This window comes from Piliocolobus tephrosceles, chromosome 20, assembly GCF_002776525.5.
Source record: "Piliocolobus tephrosceles isolate RC106 chromosome 20, ASM277652v3, whole genome shotgun sequence".
NCBI lineage: Eukaryota > Metazoa > Chordata > Mammalia > Primates > Cercopithecidae > Piliocolobus > Piliocolobus tephrosceles.
In genome coordinates, this window is record NC_045453.1 from 2448087 (window position 1) to 2472255 (window position 24169).

At 42.5% G+C, this 24169-nt stretch overlaps 1 protein-coding gene and 1 pseudogene across 4 annotated transcripts in view; both read left to right on the plus strand.

Moving 5' to 3' along the window:
• The window catches only part of LOC111548241, a 59019-nt pseudogene extending 57870 nt beyond the window's left edge, over positions 1-1149 (plus strand).
• Positions 1-24169, plus strand: part of LOC111548097 (signal-regulatory protein gamma) — a 113757-nt gene that overhangs the window by 20476 nt on the left and 69112 nt on the right. For 3 of the 4 annotated variants that reach the window (XM_026455232.1, XM_023220338.2, XM_023220336.2), the window contains exons 1-2: positions 8305-8473; positions 16865-17221. In XM_026455232.1, the coding sequence (XP_026311017.1) occupies positions 8401-8473; positions 16865-17221 (430 nt within the window). In that variant the 5' untranslated portion in view covers positions 8305-8400. Of the gene's footprint in view, positions 1-4428; positions 4600-8304; positions 8474-16864; positions 17222-24169 lie in introns of those variants that run through there. The other variant, XM_023220337.2, reaches the window with a different exon arrangement.

Below are 24169 nucleotides of genomic sequence, written 5' to 3' on the forward strand. Positions count from 1 at the left end.
TATATATTTTTTATTTTTTATTTTCTTAAAGAGCTGGGGTCTCACTGTGCTGCCCAGGCACCACTCACAGGTGTGACTCCACCGCTGATCAGTATGACAGTTTTCACCTGCTCCGTTTTTGACCTGGGCTGGTTCACTCCTCCATAGGCAACCTGGTGCTCCCTTCTCTTGTAGGAAGTCAGCACATTGATTCTGAACTTAGTGTACACACTCAGTCCAGAACTTCTGGGCTCAAGCAATCCTCCTGTCTCAGCCTCCTGAGTAGCTGGGACTACACACACGTGACACAATGCCTGGTCTAGGCTATGCTAAATTGATTTTTTAAATATTTTGCCTTGTTCAATAATATATTAACCTTAGCTTGCTGTAACATTTTTTTGTTATAAAGTTTTTAATTTTTTAACTTTTTTACTTGTTAGTAACAACACTCAGCTTAAAACAAACACATTTTATAGTTGTACAAAAATATTTTTTTCTTTACATCCTTATTCTATGAGGCTTTTGCTAGTTTAGAACTTTGTCTTTTGTTTTTCTTTTTTAAACTTTCTTTATTAAAAACCAAGACATCCCACATACATTAGCCTGAGCAAACACAGGGTCAGGATCATCAATAGTGCTGTCTTCCACCTTCGTGTCTTGTCCCACTGGAAGGCCTTCAGGGGCCACAACCTGCCTAGAACTGTCATCTCCTAGGAGCACAATGCCTTCTTCTGGAATCCCTCCTGAAGGACGTGCCTGAGGCTCTTCTTGAGGAGGCATCACTCCTTTCAGAAACAAGTCCACAGCTTCCTTGCATTGTATGAATACCTGAGTCCTAGCTCTCTCCGCCCTCTCCTTCCAGTAGGAGAGCCTGGCACCGGGAGATGGGATGACTGGGAAGAAGGAGCCTCTTTCCCCAGCTTCTGCCTTGGGTTGGATCCAGGGCATCCAGGGCAGGACTCAGATTCAAAAGTTTTGGAGCCTTGTTGGGTCCAGGTAGCCTTGAATGGGGTAACTGGAGGTCCGTCCCAGGTGGCCCCTCTCATGGCTCCTCCTGTCTCGTGATTTCTAGGACTCACATCAGCTCCTACTACCCCACTCCTTGTAGCTCTCCTTCTGACCCCAGGGTGCGGCTGGTGGTTGATGTCTCTGCCATCTAACATCCACTGAAGCAGAGGACTGACTATAAGTGTGGGGACAGAATGGCTGGCCAAGGGTTGCCCCACAAGGGCAAGGCCAGCCGGAGAGCCCAGCTCACATGCCATGCAGCATCAGGTTCAGTGGAGTTTACAGAAGGTAACCGAGCTCCCTCCACACCCTCAGGAGTCTCAGGAAACCCTCTGAGAGGCTCCCAGCCCCAGGAAGTGTGTGGGTGCTGCAGGAAGTGGGTTACAGCAAGGCTGTTCAAAGGTGTCCACGGTGCCTTAGGGGCCTATGCGGGAGGTGAGAAGAGGGTGCTAAGTGAGGGGCAGCTCTGTGGGTGGTCCCTTACAGGCCGTCTCTAGATTATTTGATGCTGAACTCCATTCTAAGGAATCCCCACTGTAATGTTGAGAAGCCCCAGATAGGCAACTCTGAAAGCTGTTCCCGCTCTATTCTCTGAGTGCCTGAGTGGAAAGGATGCGGGAAGGGGTGCCAGGACTTAGGAGGAGGACTGAGCTGGCACAATCCTATCTCAGAGCTGCCTGTCCAACCACCACAGACATCTCAGGAGGAGACCAGCACCAGGAACATAACAGGCTCTCCGGAAACATTTCTTGAAGGATGAGCAGATGATTAAACGTGGACGTGTTTCCCACAGCTCCATCCTTCCTCCCCTGCCATGTGGAACCCTCAGTTTCTACCACCTTGATGCCCTAGAGTGGAGTCTTCACACATGGTACTGAGAAGGGGCCAAAGAATGGGGCTCTGGGCATTGACTCACAGCATCCCCCTAGAATGTGAGAAACACACCAAATCTGAACACACCAGGATTCCTCGCATCCATCACTTTGAGACAGGCCATAAACCAGACTCTCTCCAGCCTTTCAGTAGTTACTCTGTCTTCTAGATTCCCGCCTATTCCATCTCCCCAGCCTTGTTGAGGTTCTCTCTGTCCCCTGAATACCAATGAACCCCCATCCCAGTTTTAAGGAAAAAGACAATTCTCTGTCCTCTTTGTTTAAGCATCCAAGATAGTTTGAATATTTGTTTCCTCTAAATCCCATGTTGAAATTTGATCCCCTATGTTAGAGGTAGGGCCTGAAGGGAGGTGTTTGGGCCATGGGGGCAGATACATCATGAATGACTTGGTGCTGTCTGCAATAATAATTGAATTCTTGCCCGATTAGTGTTCACAAGATTTGATTGTTACAAAGAGCCTAGCATCTCCCTCTTCTCTCTCTCTCTTCCTTCCTCTCTCACCATGTGATGCCCGTCCCTCTTTGTCTCCCACCATGAGTAGAAGCAGTCCAAGGGCCTCATCAGAAGCAGATGCTGACACCATGCTCTTGTACAGTCTGCAGAACCACAAGCCAAATGTATCTTTCCTTTATAAATTACCCAGCCTCAGGTATTTCTTTACAGCAACACACATGGACTAAGACAGTCCTACTCCTCCCACCTACAAAGAAAGCAGTTCTCCCTCCTCTCTCTGGGATGGAAACACAAGTTGTTTCTGACAATCTGCAACTTTCCTAACCCTGTTGCTTATGGCAGGAATGCTGTGACAGTCCAAAAGCTTTGGAGTCCTCCTCGATTTCGTTTTCATTTACATGCAATATTCAATTCTGCTTCAAAATGCTTATGTCCACCGATGAGATGACAAATGTATAACAGTTGACTCTTCAAAAGGATAAAGAAGGCTGATTTATAACGCTTGCCAATTTTGGTAGTGTAAATACTCCCAATATGGCCAATTTCAAGCTTCCAACAGTTTAGCAACCGGATTACAAAATTCCTGAAAGTTTGACAATTGGCTCTCTTGAACCAGCCCAAGCCTGCTCCAGTACACCACTGAGTTGTGTTTATAACCTGTGTGCTTCTCACCTCCATCACTCCTTCCTGGTCCCAATCAGTATCATCTCTTCCAAACTGTTGCTGTCGTCTCTACTGGATTGCAATTTTCAGTCACAATGATTTTTTTTGGAAAAGTCAAATCGTATCATTCCTCTGCTTCTTCCCCAAAACAGCTACATGGCTCACTCTCTTCTTTCCTTTAAGTAAGTTTCTGTTCAAATTTCACTTTATTAAAGACATATTTTGTAAACCACAGTCAGGAAAAATAGTCATTTTCCTCTCTTATCCTAGAATTTCAGTTCCTCTTATCCTGATCAGTTTTTCTACTTAGCACTGTATTATATTACCACGTGTGCTTATTCTGCGTGTTCTTACTTTGCATGGCAGTGCAGGATTGTAAAGATAACTGGAAGCCATGAAGTCCTGGAAAACAACTCTACATTCAATGGGAAAAATAATGGTTGTTCTGTGATCCTCATAATTTTTGTCAAAATATTAGAAACTGTCATATTGCCAGTTAGAAATGTAGCAGGAAGGTCAAACAAATATTTAGTACACTGTAATTCAAAGCATTAGAAACATTGAGTGTCAAGTTGTTTTATTTCTTTGTAAAAATGTATCAACAGTAATCGGAACAGTGTTGCCTTTGTCTTGTATACTTACTATAGGGAACAAGCGAAAGAACAACAGGACACTCTGGTATATTTTTAAATGATTGCTTTTCCTCTCCATGTCCTGGGAGCACAAGTGAGTATTTCTCCCATATTCACTCTGAGGAGCTAATCAAGTTCCCAGAGGTAAAACTCACAAAAGTGTGGGAGACCTCCGTTATTGGGTCCTCCCGGAGTCTAACACTGGCCCACACTGAGCCTCAAGAAATTCTTCAATTGCAGTGCAGCTTTTCCTCCCCGGTACTGGTTCCCACAGAGGCTTTGGCTTTAGGAAGTTATGATTCTCTATATCACCCTGCCCAACTCCCCAGTTCTGGGGACAGTGCTTTGCCCTGTGACCTCATTTTTTCTGACAAATCTAAGAAGAATTGTCGTTTTTGATTTGCTCAGCTTGTTCCTTGGTGTTGGCTTAAGGGACTTTTGCAGGGGTTGTCCAGGGGATTTGGTTTCATCCCAGAAGGTTACTACAGCCACAAGCCCTCAAATGTGCCACACCTGGAATTATGGTCTCTGAAGCTGCAAGCTCAGTCCTTAGCTGCAGAGCCCTCTTGGTCTGGGCTGTCAATGAGGAAGGGTCATGGGACCTCTGGCATGAGATGAGTGCCTCTGAAACAGAGAGCAGCTTCTGGAGCAGTTGACCTCTCTCCAGTACTAGCTAATGCTCCCCAGGCCTGGGAACCCCAAGCACAGACATTGACAACTTCCCAGAGGTGGCAACTGTGTCCACTTCCTCTTTCACAATGGAGGATGGTCTCAGTCTCATGGTCCTTTCTCCCTACAGCTCCCTCACTCCTCAGACAACACAGCAGGTGAGCAGATGCCCTCCTTTCCTGCAGAGCAGAGTCTGGGTTCTCTCCATGAGACACAGTCTGACAGGGCAGGCCATGTCCATCCCTGTCTCCCAGCCCATCTGGACAACCCCTCCCACTTCCTTTGCTGCCAGGACTCACAGGTGAGTGCAGCCTGCTCTACACGGATGTATTTCTACATGATGCCTCCTCACCCTCTCAGCCCATCTCACCTGCTCCTGTTGATTTCCATTTGGGAGCATGTCTTCTCTCCCATCCCAGCAGGAGACAAGATTTGGAACAGCTTTTCCATGAGCATTTGCGTAGACCCTTATTGGGGTCATATTGATTCCCCCAGACATCATGCCTGTACCATGCCCCTGGTGCCAGTAATGACTCCATGTTTCTAGGGCTGGGCACATGACCTCAGCCCGTTATTGTGGTACTCCACCTCCGCCAGCCACTGGCCAAGGTTGTCACACTGCATCATAAGTGCTTGAGGGCAGAGGATCTGTTTTTTAAAATTGTTGCTATAACCAAAGCACTACCTAATAACAATAATATTTAACTACTATCTATAATGATAAAGGTAATACTGAATATATAACTTTTGGGGGACACGGTCAGATAGTATTAAGTAATTTGCATATATTGGTTAATTTAATTCCCATCACAAACTTATGAAGATGGTATGATTATTCTCTCCGTTGTACACTTGGGGAAACTCAGGAAACAGGGAGGTTAATAGTGACCCCAAGATCACACAGCTGGGACCTGTTAGAGCTGGATTTCAGACTAGGAAGTTTTGATTCCTAAGCCTACAGTCTTCCATCTTTAGTCTTCTGGAGCATCCAGCTCCCAGTTTCTCATGTGTCCCACAGTCGTCCCTGGTTATCTGCACCTGCTGTGACGAGTCGGGGTGAAACATGGCAGACAAAGAAGAATTTTAGCTCATGGACTCCCAGGCTCCTGGTCCTCTCAAACATTCAGATTTTATCCATGCTTCCCCAAGTCAACCTAAATTGAAAACTCAATTCTCCACATGATTTCCACAAAAATTGTAAGCATCTATTTACTCAGTTGATCTTTACTGAAGGATTGAAGTTCACAAGAAGGCATTTGCTGCTCTAAGCACAGATTCTGCCATCTTCCTGACACTATTCTATGTATTTTTGAGTCATATATTCCCAATTCTTATTTTTGGAGACATAATACTTTATGACTCACACCTCTCAAGGTAATGTAGTAATGTGGCTAGGTAAAAATAGAGCAATAGGAAAAGATATACCACAGTATTGTGGTATATTTTTACCTATCCACGTTACTTTGTTTGGTTGTCTCTGTGCTGTATCACAGGAGATTTCCCCTACATAATCACCCAGTTTACTAAATTACTATTACACTTATTTATGTATAGTCAGCTAGTCAACCTATTAAGTTTTGTTTAAAAATGTCAGCACTGATTATGTTTTCATTTCCAAAGTCTGTGTTTTGGTATTTTTTCAAGAGAATTGTTGTTACTTCATGCCCGCCTATTTCTGTTTCATATTAACACATGCCTGATGTTGGTTTATGAATTTACTTCCCTCTTCTTTTCCTTATAAGATCATTAAGTATACTAATTTTAAAGAACTTTACACATTTAATTTTTTCATATTTGCTCAGGTGTGAAGTTCTTTGGATTGCTATTTGTTTTTGAGTTACTGTTTTTCTTGAATTTGTTAGCTGCAGTGCCGTTCCTCAAATCTTTGGTGATTCTTGCTTGTACTGCCGTCTTCCCAGGAATAATTTCTCACGTGATCATGGATTGTCAGGGCCTCGTGGAGCATTGCACCTGCCTCAGCCTCACTGCGAGGGCTGCTCCTAATGGAGACTATGGCTTCTTCTCTGCTTTCTTCCTGAGGGATGCCTCTCCCTTCCTATGAGAGGTATCATAGTACAACCATTAAAAGTGAAGGCTGTGGAGTGTGGCAGCCTATGTTCCAGTTCTAAAAGCTGGGTGATCTTGAGCAAATTCATTACTCTCCATATGCCTCGGGTTTTCTCACCTGTGAAAGGAAGTTAATGGTTGAGCTTACCTCATGGGGTCAGAGCAATGATTTAATGACATTACCAATGGAAAAATGCTTGGCACCATATCTGGAGCACAGGACACTCTCAATAAATGATAGCTGTTGTAATTCCTTCATGTCATATAGAGGCCAATTGCTTGTATTCAAGTGTAATTAGACATTGATTCATATATTCTTTTCATTTTGTGTTTTCATTACTGTGGATGTGGAGAAAGAGGGGAAGATTTCACCCTGTATACATCTGCCACATTAAAACAGAATTTTCAATTAAAATATGATAACATTTACAATTTGATTTGACAATTATTCATGACAGATTAAGGATCTAAAACCCACATGTGAAATAAGGATTCTGGACAGGTCTTTCTTAGTCATAGATGCTGGAAGAGAAATCATTTATTTTAACAAGGTGGCTTTTCTAAAGCACAACCGTGGCAGAGAACCAGTGGACCCTTACTGTACACAGAAAATAATTATAGCCACTTTTTTTGCTTATAATTAATTATGATTCAAGCATTCAGTATGGCTTATATTATTCCTACCATAGCTCTACAAGGTGCATATTCTAACCTTTATTTACGTATAATCAAACTAAGGCTCAGAAAAGTAGTCTCTTTTTGAAAATCATACAGCTGGAAATTGTAAGAGGAGCAATTAATCTATGGATGAACAAAGAGGAGGATTTAGAGAATCCAGAGGAAGAAATTGATTTCAAGGTGGCAGGGGTAGTCCAAATATACCATATAAGCTGGGTCTCAGGAGGCCTGGGTTGCTGGGAGAAGGCCACTGGTGGGCAACTCAGCATGCAGTAGGGATCCACTCAAAAACAACATTTGAGTGCCTGCTCTTCACCTGGCACTGTGAGTATCCATAATGACCTACTGGGTTTCAGGCATGATATAGTCATTATCTCTTTAATCGTCACTAAAACACTGCAAAGAAAAGACTTACTATTCCCAGTTTAGGAGATTGAAACTGAGCATAGAAGGGCCCAGTGACTTCCCCAACTCCTTGGTACACACTCTTGGTGGGAGCATGAATTTTTCCTTTTTCCTCATTTCCTATCTGAACTCAGTGGCGAATGAAATAGGTGCTCTGTAGGTAGAAGAAAGGGTATTGAAATTGATGTGACAGCCCCAGGAACCTGCCCAACATAATCTTCCCTCATTGTAACCCTATCCCCTTTCCAGAACCCACAATCCCCACCTCACTCCACAAATCAGTTGATTATTACCCCAAACCCAGTTTCTCTCCTGAAAGGAGTCAAGAAATAATTCCTTCTGCTGGGTGCAGGCAAATGAAAGTGCTAAGGTCCTCAAGAGACTGAATTTGGGCTAAGTTTTGCCAATTATAGGAAAAAAAAGGTTGGAATAGAAAATCATTTCAGGAGAAGATCTGGTTCCTCTCCAGTGTTGAGCAAGTCCTGTGAACACTTCTCCTACCTCCAGCTGAATGGCATTTGGTTGAGGCTGGTGCAGAACGAGACCACAAGCCAGCCACATCCTAGGGTCTTGAAATAAAGACTTTAGAAAACAGTTCCTAACAACAGATCTTTCTTGGCTTAAAAGCCCCAAATGGCAAATCACCAAGAAGACCTGAAAATGAGGTGGGGGTCATGAGGAGGGAACACAGGCCCCAGGCAGGCAGGAAGCATTATTTCTGCTAACCCTGTCTGATTCTCCTGAAAATGGAGCACGAGTAACTCCTTGCTTTGTAGCTGCCTGCTGTGCCTGATTTGTATGTCACAATCTAGAAGCAGGTTACTGTTGCACTCCATCACAGCCACTTCCTCTTGAATTGAGGGAGGCAGGGCTTGTCTTCTCTCTTCAGAGCAGGGCCTGAGATCTCCCCAGAACAGACGTTTGAACAGAGCAGGCTCCTGAGGTCTCCAGGATGCCTGTCTCAGCCTCCTGGTCCCATCCTCCTGGTCCTTTCCTGCTTCTGACTCTACTGCTGGGACTTACAGGTGAGCATTGCCTTGGGCTAGAACCCTTTCTCCCTGCCTCCTGGACCTAGCCTTGCCCCTGGACTTGCAGCAATTTCAGATCAGCACAAGCACTGCCAAGGAAAGTCAAGGACTGGACATTGTCCAAAAGCAGAAGATCAGGGAGCTGAGCATTTTCTCTGTGGATCTGCAGTTGGCTACCAGAGGCATCAAACCTTGTGATGCTTCTGCCACCATCACAATTACTTACACTTTTATAATATTTTATTTGACGAACACAGAAGAATCATTATTAAATCTTTACCTGTCTTGAGTCCTCCCACCCATTTTTCTGTGCCCTCCTCCTCTTTAAGAAGTTCCACATTTTGTGCTTACAGCGCCCTATATTCCTTTCCTAGGGCTTCCATAACAAAGCACCACAGGCTCAGTGACTAAAGCAATAGACATTTGCTTTCTTTCCTTCAGTTCTGGAGGCTGAATTGCAAAATCAAGGTGCCAGCAGGGTTAGTTTCTACTGAGGTCTTTTTCCTTGGCTTGTAGAAAGCTATCTCCTCCATGTGTCTTAACACATGGTCTTCCTCTGTATGTGTCTGTATTCTCATTTTCTCTTATGAGAACATCAGCCATATTGGATTAAGGCTCCCCGCCGATGACCTCATTTAACTAAATTGCTTCACCCATTTATGCCTAGTGCTCCATTATTGGATCACTAAACTTGCGGGAGTTATTTACATCCTACTGCTCAAGGGCATCGCTAAGTTCTGATTTTTCAAATTAAAAAAATTGCGACCTCAGGCATAAATGGGTTAAAGACCTTGTCTCCAAATATGGTCACATTCTAAGGTGCTGGGGACTGGGGCTTCAACCCATTTGCTTTGGGGACACATTCAGCTCATAACAGGCACCACAAACTCCCTTAGTCATCTTGACTTTCCTCTGGAGAATTTATTTTCCCTTCCCCCAGGCAGACAGGATTGGGAGGTCTTTCCTGGTGCCACTTGGGAGAGCCCTGTTCACTGCTCCCAGACAGGCTGCCTGTCCTCACCCCTTTTCAGACCATGCAGCTGACCCCTGGTCACAGGGCTGGGCACAATAGCCTCTCAGTTGCCCAGTGGGCCTTCCTGTGATGTCACCTCACATCTTAGAGGGCAAGGGTCTCACTGTTCAAATTATTTTTCTTACACATACACTGTACCCTAATGACAGCAGTAATAGTTCAGCAATTGCTCTCTTCCTGTAAGGTAGACACACTTATCATTTTGCTTGTATGAAGTCAACTAATCCTCACAACATCCCTGTGTGAAAGCTACAACTCTTGTGCCCTATTTGCAAATGGGGAGTGAGGCAGGGGGAGGAACTTGTTCATTGTCCCCTACCTCAGTCCATGGTGCAGTTGGGATCAAGTCCAGGTTGACCAGCTCCAGAGTTTATCACCCTTTTAGCCATGTTATGCTATGTGCATAAATATTAGAAAGTGCAGGGAAGCAAACATTAGATTAATAGTCACCCATCACGCCAGTCAGAAACAATCAGAGGTAAAATGCTAGCATATGTATGTATTTCCAAAATGTTGTTAAAAATATGTTGGAATATTTCTATGTGCCAAATATTTTACTGAGATTTTTAAATTTGTAATAACTGTAATTAATGCACAGAACAACCTTACGTACTAACATGATAGGCCAAACTTTTATATATATTTGTGTACACATTACATATACACATATATATATGCACATGTGCATATGCATGCACATATGAGATTTCATTTTTAATCATTGTTTCTCCAACTTTTTATTTAATTTTCTGTTTTCAGTGAAATTTTTAACAAAATAAATATTTTATTTTATTTATATTTGACAAAAGTGTATATACTTACGTACAACATATTATGAAATATGCATTCATTGTGGAATGACTAATTTGAACTAATAAACATATGCATTACCTTATATATTTATCATTTTTTATTGTGAGAACTCGTAAACTCTGCTATCTCAGCAGTTTTCAAGAATACAACTCATATTATTAAGTATAAACACCACATTGTACAATAGATATCTTGAACTTATTTCTCTTATCTAAATTGAAATTTTGTATCCTTTGACTAATATCTCCCCAACCGCACCCCCTCTCTAACTCTGGATAAATACCGTTCTACTTTCTACTTCTATGAGTTCAACTTTTTAGATTCTACATATAAGTGAAATCGTACAGTGTTTGTCTTTCTGTGCCTGGCTTATTTCACTTAGCAGAATGTCCTCCAGGTTCATCCACGTTGTTGCAAATGACAGGATTTCCCTTTTTGTAAGGCTGATTAGAATTCCATTGTGCATATATACTACATTTTCTTTCTCCATTTACATGCTGATAGAAACCTAGGTTGATTCCATATCTTGGCTATTGTAAATAATGCTGCAATGGACATGGAAGTGCAGATATCTCTGTGACATGCTGATGTCATTTCCTTTGGATATATGCCAGTAGTGAGATTGCCAGATCAGATAAGAGTTACATTTTTAATTTCTTGAAGAACCTGCATACTGTTTTCACTAATGGCTCTACTAATTTACATTCCCACCAACTGTCTGCAAGCGTTCCCTTTTCTCCACATCTTCTCCAACACTAGTTAAATTTCCTCTTTTTGATAATAGCCATTCTTACACGTGTGAGATAATAGCTCACTGCGGTTTTAATTTGCATTTATCTCATGAATAGTAAGGTTGGATATTTTTAATATGCTGACTTGCCATCTTAGTATCTTCTTTTGAGAAATGTCTATTTGGATCTTTGGCCCATATTTTAATAGTTGTTTTCTTATGGTTGAGTTGTTTGACTTCCTTATATATTTTGTATATGGACTCCTTATTAGATGTATGCTTTGCAAATGTCTTCTTCCATTCTGTAGATTGTCTCTTCACTCTTGATTGTTTCCTTGGCTGTGTATAAGCTTTTTTAGTTTGTTATTAATGCCATTTGTCTATTTTTGCTTTTGTTGCCTGTGCTTTGGGGCTCAAATCCAAAAACGTATTGCCAAGACCAATGTCATGAAACTTTTCTTCTAGTTCTTATACAGTTTCAGATCTTACATTTAAATCTTTAATCCATTTTGAGTTGTTTTTGTATGCGGCCTGAGAAGAAGGTCTAATTTTATTCTCCTACACGTGGATATCCAGTTTTCCCAACACCACTTTCTGAAGAGACAGATCTTTCACCATTGTGTTTTCTTCACACTTTTGTCAATAGTCAATCGAGTGTGAATGTGTGAGTTTATTGCTGGGTTCTCTGTTCTGATCCATTGGTCTAAATGTCTCTTTTTATGCCAGTGCCATGCCTTTTTGATTACTTTGACACTGTAGTCAATGTTGAAATTAGGCAGTGTGGCGCCTCCATCTTTGTTCTTTTTTTTTTTTTTTTTTTTTTGAGACAGAGTCTCGCTCTGTCACCAGGCTGGAGTATGGTGGCACGATCTCGGCTCACTGCAATCTCCACCCCCCGGGTTCAAGCGATTCCCCTGCCTCAGCCACCTAAGTAGCTGGGACTACAGGTGTGCACCACCATGTCTGGCTAATTTTTTGTGTTTTTAGTAGAGACAGGGTTTCACCATGTTGGCCAAGACGGTCTCGATAGCCTAACCTCGTGATCTGCTTGCCTCAGCCTCCCAAAGTGCTGGGATTACAGGCATGAGCCACCATGCCTGGCCCCATCTTTGTTCTTTTTGCTCAAGATTGCCTTGACGTAGCATATCACATTTGGAGATTTATGAATGTTGTACCACCCTTGCATTCCTGAGATAAATCTCATGTGACCATGCTGAAACACACACAGGATTTTAAAAACACTTTCTTTACTATAACCTTCAACTCATTTTTTCAGTCTACATGAAATGCACATTAAAGAGATGTGTGGTTTTCTCTATTGCCCAGCCATTCTGCCTCCTTCCTATTTCTCTAATCTTACCACTCAAAGTCCCCCAATCTGTTAATATAAACAATAGGTAAGCAAACTTCTCCCTTGGTAAAATGCTTTTCCCCTCAAAACTGAATTTCTGTGCATTTCTATTCTGAAATTTCCTCTTCCATGAATGGTAGAGTTGAGGAAAAAAATGTGGGGATACAAGTGACACAGATCTGCCTATATTACCTATAATTATAGTCATATTTATATCCGTATCCATATCTTTATCCTTATCCTTGTCATCTAATGTCCACTGAAGCCTCCAAGCCTTAGGAAATCTACCAGGCAATAACTTTACAATTTTTGAACATTCACCATGTGACAGACACTGTTGGAAATGCCTTACATCTTTTTCTTCATGTGATCATTATATACAAAGTAGATATTCTTGTCACATTCCCTAACATAAGAAAACAGAAGCACAAATTGCTCTAAGCTCACTCATTGGTAACTGGTAGAGCTATGATTTGAACTCAGGCACTCTGACTCTAGAGGTCACAGGTTTCACCATTACTCAAACACTTCCGGCCTTGATTCTATTCCATGAGATTTCTGCAGCTGCTGCTCTTGGGAGTGGAGTGGGCGATGTGGTGTGAAGGAGGATTGTGGTTTTCTTCTCTGGGCTCTTCTACTTTCTATATGTTTGCAAATTGATTGGTTTTTTTTTTTTTTTTTTCACTAAGTCCTCTACATGGGAAACTCATTTTCTGTCAAATTCCACAGAAGTAAACCACCTAAAATAGAAGATTTCAGTGTTCGAGGGAAGTGTCCCACTGAGCAATTCAAACATTATACACATATCTATTGGATACCTACTATGTGCCAGGATCTGACATAGAAACATGGGGTACTTCAGTAGAATAAAAAAGAAAAAGTAAGTGCCCTTTTGCTGCTTGCATCCACTGGGGTGAAAGACAGTAATCAACACACATGGTAAATAGGTGAATGAAAAAATTAATTTTTGGCAATGATCAGTACAATAAAAATAAAGTGTGAGTATGTGAATGTTAATCATCTTGTGAAAGTAGTCATATATCCCTTTTATTGATTGTTTTCATCATACATAGATGTACAAATTTATCAGATGCTTTTCTGCATCAAAGTAGATGATCATGCTTTTATCATGATCAAAATAGATGTTTTGATCAAAACAGATCAAAATTTTATCAGGATCAAAATAGATGTTTTTTCTATTTGTTCTATAAATATGGCATACCATATTGTTTGTTTGTCATTCGTATATTGAAACATACTTGTATTCCAGGAATAAATACCACTTGCTCATGGTTTATTGTCCTTCTAATATGCTGTTCAATTCAGTTATCTAGTATTTGGCTGAGGATTGTTGCATCAACAAATCCAGTAGTAATAAGGCCACTGTCAACAGAAAGGTGTGCAGCTGTACCTGACAGAAATTTAAATTTTGTGTTTCAGTAGAAGTTTAAGTTCCAATGAGAGCCATTTCAGATGAGCAGGGACTGGCCTGTGAGACAACCAGTGGTTAATGCTTGCAACAGAAAGTATTCCTCCTAGATCTGGAACACAAGCCAGTAGATTCTAGTCATTTTTTGTTAGAATGAAGTAAAGAACAAGGCAGAGAGGGGCTTTTTTGTTTTGTTTTATTTTTTGTTTTGCGTTAGAAGCCCTGGGGAAGTTTATGACCATCAGGAGTGGTCTAGAGATTCCAAGAGGAATGAAAATCCTTGCCAAAGTCTCTAGAGAGAAGAGGTATTTTTGTTTGTTTGAAAGCACTAAAAGGAGTGCCTGTGATTTTAATTTGTAAGTAAAATTTGTAAATGAAGAATACATTGCCACTGGTACCTCAGAACAACTTAGAGATTCTGGATTATGTGACATTATTGTAAGTATCATATGAGTCTTCTTTGAAGAGGTTGCTATATCATCCTGTGCTCTGAAGAAATGCGGCTGTCATTATTGATATTGGAATAGGATACACACTTTAGGATAGAGAGCTTTGGCAGCACTCCAGAAGGCAACACATAACTGTGCATAGCACAGCACAGGAAAGCCATCAGGGTAAAAAGTCTTCTCAAATTCGTGGAGCCAATAAGTAGCAAATCAGTAAGCCATGAACAGTCAAAGTGCATCTCCTAGGAACTTTCTACTCCAGTTTAGAAAAATCCCCTCTTCATTGCCACTAGTGGTGAAAATGGTAGAGTAAGTCCTGCAGGTTATGTCTTAAAGGATCACTCTACCATGGTTATGAAAATTTCATCTGGAGAGGCACAGCGGGATAGGGCATGCCACACAGGAAGCCATATGGGAGGAGCTCCCAGGGAGAAGGCTCAACCAAGCAAATGGGGAAGCAAGAGAGATGAGAGATGGGAAGCCATTGCCTTTACTGGAAGTCAGGATGGAGGACACAAAGAAAAAGCATGATGGGTTTTACTAGAATGTTTCAGTATCACTAGGTCACAGTAGAGGAGGACAAGAAGAGGAATTGTGGCTGGGACCAGCTTTATCACAGTGTTGTACCTGGTTTGGCAGGCTGCTCACAACTTGTTTGTGGGATGTTGAGGTATCAGGTAAATACGATTTAAAAAAAAAAATTACATATAACTGGACATCTTTATTTCTTCATATAACTTTGAGTTGCCATATGACATCCTTTCATTTCCACCTGAAGCACACTCCCTTTAACATTTCTTGTAAGCAAGGTTTTGTGGTCATGAACTATCTTAGCTTTTGTTTATCTGAGAATGTCTTAATTTCTCCCTTGTGTTTGAAGGACACTTTCGCCAGGTACAGAATTCATGGTTGACAGGTTTTTCCTCTTTCAGCGTTCTGAACACATCATCCCTCGGTCTTCTGGCCTCCAATACTTTATATAAGAGCTCAGCTGATAATCTTACCGAGGGTCTCTTGAATGCGAGGAATCGCTTCTCTCCCACTGCTTTCAGGATTCTTTGAATGTAGTTTTTGACAGTTGAACTATAACGTACCTTAGTGTGGGTCTCAGATTCTATCCTTGAGTTAAACTTGCATTTCTTCAGTGTCTTTAAATTTGTACATTCATGTATTTTATTAAGTTTGTGAAGGTTTTGGCCGTGATTTCTTCAAATAATTGTCTGCTCCTTTTTCTCTTCCTCTTCTTTTTCCCCCTGGGACTCTAATAATGTGTATTTTAATCCATTTGATAGTGTCCCAGAATTCCTTTAGATTCTGTTCTCTATACTTTATTCCATTTTCCATCCATATCTCAGTCTTAATAAGTTTAATTATTCCATCTTGCAGCTTTATGACTTTTCTTCCACCTGCTCACACCTGTTGGGGAACCCCTCTACTGAACTTTCAATTGTTGTATTTTCAACCTCAAAGTTTCTATTGGATTTCTCTTTATAATTTCTCATTCTGGCTGTTCTTATTTTGTTAATGTGTTTATATTCCTGCTGTTTTAGTTCTTTGTCCATTGTTTCCTTTACTTTCTTCAGCATTTTTAAGACAGTGGTTTTAATACTGGATCTAGTGTCAGAGTGGACCCAATGTATCAGAAGGGTCCTTATAAGAAGGAGGAAGGAGATTAATTATTTGAGAAGGACATGTGAGGATGCAAGCAAGATGTTAGAGTGATGGGAAGATGTGACAGTGAGAAAGGAATGTGGGCAGCCTCTAGAATTTGGAAAGGCAAAAAACAGCCTGCAGAAGACACATAGCTTTACTGACAGCTTTTAAATACACACATACACACATATATAATATATAATATATTATATATGTGTATATATAATATATTAAATATATAATATACATATGTGTGTGTATATATATGTGTGTGTGTGTGTGTGTGTGTATATATTTATGTATATATATATATACACACACTTCAAAGTAGAGTTCAGGAGTTCTACTCAGGTCCTCAACCCAAAGCTCTACCTTGAAATTGAATCCCTTGGCTGGGCTTGATGGCTCTCACCTGCCATCCCAGCACTATGGAAAGCCAAGGCAAGTGGATCACTTGCACTCAAGTAAGAGCAACCTGGGCAGAATGGTGTGACCTGTTTCTACAAAAATACAAAGATTAGCCTGGCATGGTGGTGTACACATGTGGTCCTAGCTACTCTGGAGGGTGAGGTAGCAGGATCGCTTGAGCCTGAGAGGTTGAAGTTTCAGTGAGCCATGATTATGCCTCAGCACTTCAGCCTGGGCAACAGAACAGGACCCTCTCTCAAAAAAAAAAAAAAAAAAAAAAAAAAAAAAAAAATTGAAACTCTCTGTGCCTCAGGGCTCAGTGCCCTCAATTGTAATATGACTTCATGTTATAGGCTTGTTGTGAGGGTTAAATGAGATAATACACGCAGTGTGCTGAGATCAATACACGCAGTGTGCTGCTCCTGATTCCTGATGTGCACCCAGTCACTGAATGTCTTTGATAAACACGAGGAAATACAGGATTATGTAAGGATGAAAAAATGATTGCTTTGTGCTCCTTTCCAGAAGTGACAGGTGAAGAGGAGCTACAGATGATTCAGCCTGAGAAGTTCCTGTTGGTCGCAGTTGGAGAGACGGCCACTCTGCGCTGCACTGTGACCTCCCTGCTTCCCGTGGGACCTGTCCTGTGGTTCAGAGGAGTTGGACCAGGCCGAGAATTAATCTACAATCAAAAAGAAGGCCACTTCCCCCGGGTAACAACTGTTTCAGACCTCACAAAAAGAAACAACATGGACTTTTCCATCCGCATCAGTAGCATCACCCCAGCAGATGCCGGCACCTACTACTGTGTGAAGTTTCGAAAAGGGAGCCCTGAGAACGTGGAGTTTAAGTCTGGACCAGGCACTGAGATGGCTTTGCATGGTGAGTACAGCATGGATCTCCCTCATCCCTTGATGTGTGACAATAACTCAATAATAGCACCTTCCATTCTTTGAGCAACAATCAGGTGTGGTGGTGGGTGCTCATTTCCATGACCTGATGTCACCCCCTTCTACAGATCAGGTGAGTTAAGGCCCAGGGACATCATGCTATTGCTAAAGGTTCCATGGCTGGTAAATGATGGGAAAGACTGCATCTCCAATCTTTCTGGCTCTACAGCTCTTGTCCTTCCCAATCTGGCCCAGCCCTTTAGTTCCACAAATGAAGAAACTGGTAGATTGAGTGATTTGCCCAGGTACAGAGCCAGAGGTCACCTGCTGCCTCCAAAGAGTGCTTCTGTTTCAGGCTGGCCGAGTCTCTTCTTTATGCAACAAGCACTCACTGAGAACCCACTGTGTGCCAGACTCCACCCTGGATGTTGTGCAAACAGCAGTGAATGAAACAGCCAATAGCTCTTCCTCCACCAAGCTTACATTCTCTTCCATTCTAATGAGGAGAAATTCATCCAGGGGATGGAGAGTGTAAATCGTGTTTTTCTTTATTTAATCTTCAGAAACATCACACAGGGAAGATTCCTGGGAGGCACAGATTCACTCTTCAGTCTGATGGCCTGGTGGGAGGAGATGCCAACAAGTTTGGTGTTTGCTGTGGGTCTATTTGAAGCCTTGTGTGATTTAAGGACTGAGTCACACAGTCACTGTGGGCTCTGAGCAGAGCTGGGTCATCTCAGAATATCCCTCACCTCAGGAAAGAGGTCATACATATGGCTGGCTCAGGGGTGCCCAATTTAAGGCAGCAATAAAACCTATTTGGGGTTTCCAGCCAGAGGCCCAGAATCCTCATCCTACCTCCTGAATCCTGACATTTCAACATGGGAAAGACCTTCAGGCTTTCAGCCCAACTCCCCTTTACAGATGGGGGACTTAAGCCAAGAGATGACAGGGGCCTTGTCCACAGTCACAGGGCCAGTTATTGATGGAATCAAAGCTAGAGTCCAGGTCCGGATCGAGGCAGGCTCCTTCCTTCCCCAGCATTTGTTAAGACACTGTCTTCATAGAAGAACCTGGTGCATCACAGGTGCTAAATAAAAGCTCCTCAGACAGAACCATGGATCAGGGAGCCAGGATTTCTTTTTTCATCCATTTTCCAAAGGTTCAGAATGCACCTCACATTCAGACACTAAAACCCACTGGTGGCTTGAAAACTTCCTCCAAACATAAGCCCTATCATTCCATATTGAGATTCCACGTCAGGACATAGAACTGCTCCCCTCTTTAACAGCTGCAGAATACTCCAATTTATGGAAATTCCAAATTTTATTTCACAGCATTCTGTTGACGGATACGTAAGTTGTTCCCAAACTTGAGCTACTAACAATCCTGCAGTGGATGGCTTTGTACATGTATCACCCTACTCAGGTGGGAGACACTCACTGGAAGTGACATTGCTAAGTTAGAGGGTGTGTGTGTTTTCATGTAAGAGAATATTGTCTAATTTCCCTCCTAGATGGTGTAGCAACAGGGCTTCCCACAACCCTTGAACATAGATGTGGAAGTGGCTTTATCCTGATTGTGCAGATAATATAGGCAAAGACACTGAAGTTTCCAGATGGTGCCTCCCAAGCCCAGGCAATCACAGCCAGAAAGTAGCTCAGATGTGACTCAGATCTGCTAACTCCTAGTAGGGTGCTCACCCCTCTTTGCCATGCTCTTAGCCTAAATGATGCCCTGGATGACAAAGGAGGGAGGCAGGGAAGGGGGCCAGGGAGCTGCAGTTGTGCCAAAGTCTCCTTATAACCAGTGCTATGAGGGAGGAGCCATTTGTTGCCTCCTTTAAAGATGAGGACACTGAGGCTCAGAGAGGAGACCTAAGTGGTGAGCAGGTCAGGGAGCCAAGGTTTCCTCCCCACCAGCCTGACTCACCGCCCTTGTCTCTGCAGTACTCACTCAGCTCTGGTTTTTCAAGTGTGGAGAAATGCTCCAACCTTCTCTTTCCAAACTCTGGCATTGTTCAGTTCTATAGCAAAAAGCATTAAAAACAAAACTGAGGCTGGGTGCAGTGGCTCATGCCTGTAATCCCAGCACTTTGGGAGGCCAAGGCCAGTGGATCACCTGAGGTCAGGAGTTTGAGACCGCCTGACCAACAGGGAGAAACCCCATCTTTACTAAAAGTACAAAATTAGCCAGGCATGGTGGCACGTGCCTGTAATCCCAGCTACTGGGGAGGCTGAGGCAGGAGAATCGCTTGAACCCGGAAGGTGGAGGTTGCAGTGAGCCGAGATGGCAGCATTACACTCCCGCCTGGGCAACAAGAGTGAAACTCTATCAGTCAAACAAACAAATAAACAAACAAGCAGACAAACCAAAAAAAAAAAAAAAAAGCCTTGAAGGAGTAGGAGGGGCTAGCTTTACACTCCCATCAGAAAGGTCCTGCATGTGTCTCATATATCAAGCCTGTTTCTAAAGGACAGGTCTCAGCACACATGAAGCATTTAGGACTCTCCCCCCATGTAGCACTGCTTCTCCTTCACTGAGCAGCATCTGCGGAGCAGAGTCGGGCCTCCTGCAGCCCAGCAGAGCATGTGCCCACCCCCTGTTGGTGCTAAGGACTAAGGATGAGGAGATGACGTATTTCCTACGGGGTGTGTGAGGCCCATAGGAGCGAGTTTCCATGCTCCCCTCGAGCTGTCAGGAGCCCACAGTGTTTTATGGCTACAGGGTATCTGGGCCTGGACACCCAGGAGGGAGGCTTCTCACTAGAACTGCATGAAGTCAAGAATCTCGAAGGCATAATTAAGAGTGCGGTCAGTGTTGGGGCTCAAGAATTCAGGGCACTTGCTCTGTTGATGGACAGGAGTGCTTGGTGGGACACAGGAGGTGCCCACTGGGACACATGGAGGACAAGGAGGCAGTGCCTTCATTTCTCTCAGCCTCAGTTTCCTCATCTGTAAAATGGTGATCATCACAACTCCTTTAGGAGAGGGGATAGGATTTGAGGTTCTCTCTGTAAATCACCTAGCACATTCTAAGCATCCCCAAATTGAGGTGCTATATCAAGGTTGTGTAATCTTAGGCCAGTCTTGCCTTCCCTTGAGTCCTCAGTTTCTCCATCTGTGTGATGCTGATAATCATGGCCCCCACTCTAGGTTCTGTGAGGATTGGAGAGGATGTGCACAGAGCCCGTAAAGGTGGTAGTGTTCAGGTGATCACCGAACTTCCACAGAACAGTGGTTAGGATAGCATGGGCAAGATCCCAACTGCCTGGACCACTTCCCGGCTCTGCCACTTTCTAACTTTGCGACCTGGGACAAGGCAACCACCACCGTGGGCCTTGGTGTCCTCGCCTGTTGATGATAACACTGATATCACAGACTGGGGACAGAGCTGAAGGAGTTAAATCATGTAACATGCTCAGAGCAGCACCTGGAGTGCAGTAAATGTTCCGTAAGTGTGAACTGTGTGATGCTGAAGCCATGACACTTCAGATGGGCCAGTGCTCCTCCAGACCTCAAGGATACATGGGGTTTGGGGTGGAGTCTGGTAGCTTTCAATCTTGGCCACCCATTAGAATCACCTGGGAAATTTTGACAAAAATGTTTACAAACCTGGACTCAGGATCCACCCTAAAAATGCCAATTTAATTGGTCTGACATGGGCCTGAACATCTGAACTCTTCATGACTCCAGAAGATTCTCATACGCAGTCCCCTGGCAAAGGTCGTGCCCCTGGGGTTGGGGCTTTGAGAACAGCTTTTCTGGGGGTGAGTGCTTCAGAAAAAAATGTGGTGGAAACATCTCAGGAGGCCTCAGTGCCCTGGCCAGGACCCCTCCTACAGTACAGGCCTCAGGACCCAAGATAGAGTTTCTGGATAAAGCCCTGCTCAGATCCAGCCTCAGTGCTAGACGACTTTCCATCATGAAAACATTTGTATCTAAAAAAGCACTGAAATCTCAGTGCTCCGCAGCCCCAAAAGCCTCCCTGCCTCAAAACACCAAGATGTCACAGCAGGGCAGGGCCAAGATGGCTGACTGGAAGCAGTAGTAATGGGAGGCTCCCATGGAAAAGAACCATAAAAGTGAGCAAATCCTACAACACTAACTGAAGTATCCAGGTTCTGACATTAGAATTGACTAGGCAGCTGGCGAGATCCACGGAGACCAACTTGTTGGCCACAATCAAGTTGGCTTCATCCCTGGGATGCAAGGCTGGTTCAACATATGCAAATCAGTAAATGTAATCCATTACATAAACAGAACCAATGACAAAAACCACATGATTATCTTAATAGATGCAGAAAAGGCCTTCAATACAATTCAACACTGCTTCATGCTAAAAACTCTCAATAAACTAGGTATTGATGGAACATATCTCAAAATAAAAAGAACTACTTATGACAAACCCACAACCAATATCTTAATGCATGTGCAAAAGCTGGAAACATTCCCCTTGAAAACCAGCACAAGACAAGGATGTCCTCTCTCACCATTTCTATTCAACATAGTATCAGAAGTGCTGGCCAGAGCAATCAAGCAAGAGAAGGAAATAAGGAGTATTCAAATAGGAAGAGAGGAAGTCAAATTGTCTTTGTTTGCAGATGACATGATCCTATATTTAGAATGCCCCATCATTTCAGCCCAAAACTCCTTAAGCTGATAAGCAACTTCAGCAAAGTCTCAGGATACAAAATCAATGTGCAAAAATCACAAGCATTCCTATACACCAACAACAGAAAAGCAGAGAGCCAAATCATGAATGAACTCCCATTCACAATTGGTACAAAGACAATAAAATACCTAGGAATACAACTTATAAGGGATTTGAAGGACCTCTTCAAGGAGAACTACAAACAACTGCTTCAAGGAAATAAGAGAGGACACAAACAAATGGAAAAGCATTCCATGCTCATGGATAGGAAGGGTGAATATCATGAAAATGGCCATACTGCCCAAAGTAATTTATAGATTCAATGCTATTCCCATCAAATTACCATTGACATTCTTCACAGAATTAGAAAAAACTACATTGAATTGTATATTGTACCAAAAAAAGAAGCCAGTATAGCCAAGACAATCCTAAGCAAAAAGAACAAAATTGGAGGCATCACGCTACCTAACTTCAAATTATATTACAAGGCTACAGTAATCAAAACAGCGTGGTACTGGTACCAAAACAGACATATAGATCAATGGAATAGAGCAGAGACCTCGGAAATAACACTGTACATTTACAACCATTTGATCTTCAATAAACCTGAGAAAAACAAGCAATGGGGAAAGGATTCCCTATTTAATAAATGGGGCTGGGAAAACTGGCTAGCCATATACAGAAAACTGAAGCTGGACTCCTTCCTTACACCTTATACAAAAATTAACTCAAGATGGATTAAAGACTTAAACATAAAACCCAAAACCATAAAAACTCTAGAAGAAAACCTAGGCAATACCATTCAGGCATAGGCATGGGCAAAGACTTCATGACGAAAATGCCAAAAGCAATTGCAACAAAAGCGAAAGTTGACAAATGGGATCTAATTAAACTAAAGAGATTCTGCACAGGAATATAAACTATCATCAGAGTTAACAAGCAACCTACAGAATGGGAGAAAATTTTTGCAATCTACCCATCTGACAAAGATCTAGTATCCAGAATCTATAAGGAATGTAAACAAATTCACAAGAAAAAAACAAACAACCCCATCAAAAAGTATGCAAAGGATTTGAACAGACACTTCTCAAAAGAAGACATTTATGTGGCCAACAAACATATGAAAAAAAGCTCAACATCACTGATCATTAGAGAAATGAAAATCAAACCCACAATGAGATACCACCTCATGCCTGTCAGAATGGCGATTATTAAAAAGTTAGGAAACAATAGATGCTGGTGAGGCTGTGGAGAAATAGGAATGCTTTTATATTCTTGGTGGGAATGTAAACTAGTTCAATGATTGTGGAAGACAATGTGGTGATTCCTCAAGGATCTAGAACCAGAGATACCATCATTACTGGGTATGTACCCAAAGGAATATTACTCATTCTACTATAAAGACACATGCACATGTATGTTTATTGCAGCACTATTTACAATAGCAAAGACATGAAACCAACCTGAACGCCCATCAGTGATAGACTGGACAAAGAAAATGTGGTACATATACACCATGGAATACTATGCAGCCATAAAAAAGAATGAGTTCATGTCCTTTGCAGGGTCATGGGCGAAGCTGGAAGCTATCATCCTCAGCAAACTAACACAGGGACAGAAAACCAAACACCACATATTCTCACTCATAAGTGGGAATTGAACAATGCAAACATATGGACACAGGGAGGGGAACAACACACACCGGGGCCAATCAGGGGGTGGGGGATGAGGGGAGGGAGAGCCTTAGGACAAATAGCTAATGCATGCAGGGCTTAAAATCTAGATGTCGGATTGATAGGTGCAGCAAACCCCCATGAAACACATATACCTATATAACAAACCTACACATTCTGCACTGTATCCCAGAACTTAAAGTAAAATAATAATAATAAAAAGATGTCACAGAGGACTCTGTTCCCTCCTCCTTCCGAAATGCTTCCAGCTTTACCTATGATCTTACTTGTTTTTTGAAAGCCAATTGTCCAGACTTGGTGGTTTTGCTTCTATTATCATTTGAGTTTTTCATGAGCTGCAGGGAGCAGGATTTGAGCCTTTTCTTGGTGTTTCTACTCCTCTATGTTCTGCTGCCTAAAGAATAAATGTGTAGATTCAGAAGCAGTAATGACCAAACCTCTTGATAACAGCCACAGAGCTCATTTATTAAGCATCTGCTACATACCAGGCTCTGTGCTTGCATTCATCCTCCCTCATCTTACCAGGGTGGGATTTTTATTCACTTTTGGCCCTTTGCCAGCTGGGGTCCCCTCAGACCCTGGTCCTATAAGGG